The 4,079-nt window shown below is 37.6% G+C and overlaps 1 protein-coding gene across 1 annotated transcript in view; it reads right to left on the bottom strand.

Annotated features, from left to right (window-relative positions):
* sort1a (sortilin 1a) overlaps positions 1–4,079 on the bottom strand; it is a 34,716-nt gene that overhangs the window by 4,723 nt on the left and 25,914 nt on the right. Inside the window, exons 13-17 of the mRNA XM_016521976.1 lie at positions 3,566–3,737; positions 1,913–2,103; positions 1,595–1,784; positions 1,359–1,475; positions 1,043–1,151 (exon numbers count right to left, since the gene is read on the bottom strand). Coding sequence (XP_016377462.1) covers positions 1,043–1,151; positions 1,359–1,475; positions 1,595–1,784; positions 1,913–2,103; positions 3,566–3,737 — 779 coding nt within the window. The remainder of the gene's footprint in view (positions 1–1,042; positions 1,152–1,358; positions 1,476–1,594; positions 1,785–1,912; positions 2,104–3,565; positions 3,738–4,079) is intronic.

Genomic DNA, 4,079 nt, shown 5'->3' with positions numbered 1-4,079 from the left:
CCTACTGATCCAGGGACAGTAATTTAAAATAATAATAATTTAAAAATTAATTGAAAAATAATATAATGTTGTGTAGTCTATAATAGTATAGACACAGCCAGTTTTACTCGCTGAAAGATTTATTCGTCATAAAATAATTACTTCATAATTGTATTAAAGTCTTACACACGTTATACAGATAATGTAGAGTCGTGCATTACAAGTGCAATAGGTGATTCTTTAGAAACATTTTTTGTTATGCTGGTTGAAAGTCTCTTCACATCCCGATAGCAATCATTAAGTTAAGTGGTCTAAATGTATTTGTCTGTATTTATATATTCTGTGGAAGGTGTAGGATCAAGAAATGTTCGTCTAATCAAAACGTTCGGTCCGAGCGTTTTAATATGCTTTCCTACCTGCCTGTCAACGTATGTATTAGCATACCTCTGCGCACCCAGTTCGCGCAGACAGGATACGTCATCAGCGCGTTCACGCACGCTGTGCCGACAGAGCGAGGATGGCAGGCAAACATCAACAAGCCGATCTTCCTTCCTGGTATTGTAGTACTTTTTTAAAGTTTTCTCACTGGTGAATGACGCATGATGTAGCCCAGCGGTTAATCCAGTCCTCGCGCCAGCTCGTTAGATGTGAGCTACGTGCATGAACTGTGTTCCGATTGATATGATCCCTACACAGAGTTCATTGCTCCCTACTCCCTGAGCAGGGGAAATCCGTTGAAGTTTACTTCACTTCGGAACATGGGCTGGAATTGGGAACCTGATGTAGCCTATTGTAGTAATGTTGTCTCTGGTCTGTGAGCATAAATGCGTTCAGGGGGCGTGGCTTTGGACGGCGATTGCAGGGAGGGTGGGACGTTTGCTTTCAGTGCTATCAGGCTAAAGTTAGCAGTTTCCAAGATCTCCTATTGCACCTTTAAGCAGCAAATCAGCATATTAGAATGATTTCCGAAGGATCATGTGACACTGAAGACTGGAGTAATGATGCTGAAAATTCAGCTTGGCATCATAAGAATAAATTAAGAATAAATAAAATAAAAACCTACCGGTAGCTTTGTCCTCAGCAAATTACTCACACATTTCTTACTCAGATCAATCTCTTTTCGTTCTGGAGTTATTCCTCCTTCACAGTGATCCCCGGGAATTTTCCGGTAACTACAATCACAGAAAGTAGAATGTTTAGCATTTAAATAATTCTGTTTCAAAAACATGAACTCATATGCAACAATTTTGCATATGCGAACCGGTTCAGTAAATCAGATTTATAGATTTTCTAGCACAGCAATGTATGCAAAAAATAGCTTACACCTGCTGAACATTTCAATACAACTCATGTGGAGTGGAAATAGAGTGATTTGTTACCCGCTGGTCTGAAGATGCTCTTTGCGTCCATGCAGGCAGAACACCAGTGAATGGCCAATAAGTTTGGGCTGCTCCACACACACAGAGCTGTTTTCCGCATGATAGAATCCAAAGTCACTGCAGGAAAAGAGAGAGACAATGACTGGAATCACAAACGGGATGTATGTCATGAATAGTATAAATTAATCACACTGTACTTTATTGAGTATATTTGATAGGTCGGTATGTGTTCGTACCACTGAAAGTCAGTGAGGGTGCAGGGACAAGTCGTGGGCTCCTTGGTGACAATGAAATCCCACCCGTTCCAGCAGACTGAGTCCTTTCGTAACCGTAAAAACCTTTCCTTGTATCCCAGCATGCACCCATCAGTGGGGTCGCTAATATCGCTTGAGTGAGTGAGCCACTGGATGTAGTCATTCTCCTGACCTGCAGCAGTAGTATTTGGTTAGTTCAGGGCACTCTTTACACATTTTAAGATTTGCTCTTCTGGACTGGATTCTGTATGCTTTTATATTAGTTTATGAAATACTTTTTAGAGATATTATATCACTCACAGTTTCTAGAGAGCAACTGCCTGAAATCAAGAGTGACAGAAACCCAGTACTGATTCAGGACAGTTTCCCTGTAGCCCCAAAGGCTGATATTCATGGAACGGGCACCAGGTTCTGATGCCAGCCCAGTGAAGTACATTGGATCATCGGTGAAGTTATGCACATGCCAACACTGACCTTCATCAGTGGAAAATCTAGTGAAAATAAATGTACATATTAGTGCTGTCAAACAATTAATCGCATCCAAAATAAAAGGTTTTGTTTACATAGTACATGTGTATGTACTGTATATATTTATTATGTACACTGAACAAAATTATAAACGCAACACTTTTGTTTTTGCCCCCATTTTTCATGAGCTGAACTCAAAGATCCAAGACTTTTTCTATGTACACAAAAGGCCTATTTCTCTCAAATATTGTTCACAAATCTGTCTAAATCTGTTCATCTCATAAAAAATCGGGGCAAAAACAAAAGTGTTGCGTTTATAATTTTGTTCAGTGTATATATAAATACACACACATGCATGTATATATTTAAGAAAAATGTTACGTTTATACATTAAATATATTTATATGTAATATAAATTTTATGACTATAAATATATACATGTAAATATTTTCAAAATATATGCTGTATGTGTCATGATCTGTGCTGGGAGGAGCGCGGAACGAGGAAAAGTCTTTAATCCTTGGAAACACAGGGGAATTACACAACATCCAACGAGTAGGACTGACAAAGTCCTCCTCACTCACCCTCATGTCGTTCCAAACCTGTAAGATGTTCATCTTTATAGTGCAAATTAAAAGTCAATGTGACATCAGTGGTTCAACCTTAATTTTATGAAGCTACGAGAATGCTTTTTGTACGCAAAGAAAACAAAATAACTTTATTTATTTTCTTGCGTGTCAGTCTTCGATGCTCGTTCACGACAGCACCACTACGTATGCGTGTGCATTCCTCTGCTTGTAAACAAGCCACAGCGCATCCGGCTTCTACGTCAGCAGCACCACACACATGCATCGTGGTACTGTCATGAACGTGCATCGAAGACTGACAAAGAAGAGAAGAAATCGTTGAATACATTCGTTATTTTTTATTTCTTTGCACACAAAAAGTATTCTCGTAGCTTCATAACTTTAAGGTTGAACAACTGATGTCACATGGTCTATTTTAACGATGTCCTTACTACCGTTCTGGGCCATAAACTGTGTCAGTTGCGTTGCTGTCTATGGGAGGGTCAGAAAGCTCTTGGATTTCATCAAAAAATATCTTAATTTGTGTTCCGAAGATGAATGAAGGTCTTACGGATTTGGAACGACATGAGGGTGAGTAATTAATGAGAGAATTTTCATTTTTGGGTGAACTATCTCTTTAAATACATAAAATAAATAAAATATAAATATATGTAAATGTAAGTTTTTTACTTTTATATATAATTTTTTTTAAATGAAGTGATAATCCTTGCTGTCTTTATTTTTTTCTATTGTTCATTTAATTTAATACAAAATCAATTACATTCTACTTATGTCAACCAGACATAACCATTTAAATAAATTTGTTATAAGATTATCCTTTTGTAACACTGGAACATTTATCTCTCATGCCGCGGTCAAATCATTATAAATACACATAAATACTAGACAGAAAGCTCACTTGATCTGTGAAATGGGTCGTGAGGGGTTGTGCTCCACCGCTACTAGCAGTCCTCCTGAATCCAGTATGGCGTAGTGATGGGGGCCTTTCAGTGCCTGAAACCATGTGTAACCCCCATCATCAGACACATACACGTCTGGAGAAAGCACATAAACTGCACCTCCCACACTCCCTGATGAAAGAGCAGATGGAAAAGAGACGCAAGTCAGAGAAATGCAGCAGTCCTGTAAAACTCCCAATCACACCATAAAAGTGTATTACCATAAATATATATATTAGTGCTGTCAATCGATTAAAAAAAATGAACTAATTAATCGCACATTTTTCTAAAATGAATCACGATTAATCTCACCTAACATTAAAGTTTTTAAATATACTTTTATATTGCAATAATTTCACATTCAATCTTCAAATTAATGTACAAACAACATAAAGACAGTATATGTTTTAATATTAGTTTTACGGCATCTTTTTTATGACTGAAGGCCAGTATCAATGATACCAATACTGATTT

Source organism: Sinocyclocheilus rhinocerous, unplaced genomic scaffold (assembly GCF_001515625.1).
Source record: "Sinocyclocheilus rhinocerous isolate Xijiao unplaced genomic scaffold, SAMN03320098_v1.1 scaffold899, whole genome shotgun sequence".
In the NCBI taxonomy this organism is placed as follows: Eukaryota; Metazoa; Chordata; class Actinopteri; order Cypriniformes; family Cyprinidae; genus Sinocyclocheilus; species Sinocyclocheilus rhinocerous.
The sequence above is the reverse complement of the archived record's forward strand: the minus strand, read 5'-3'. Positions and strand labels throughout refer to the sequence as shown.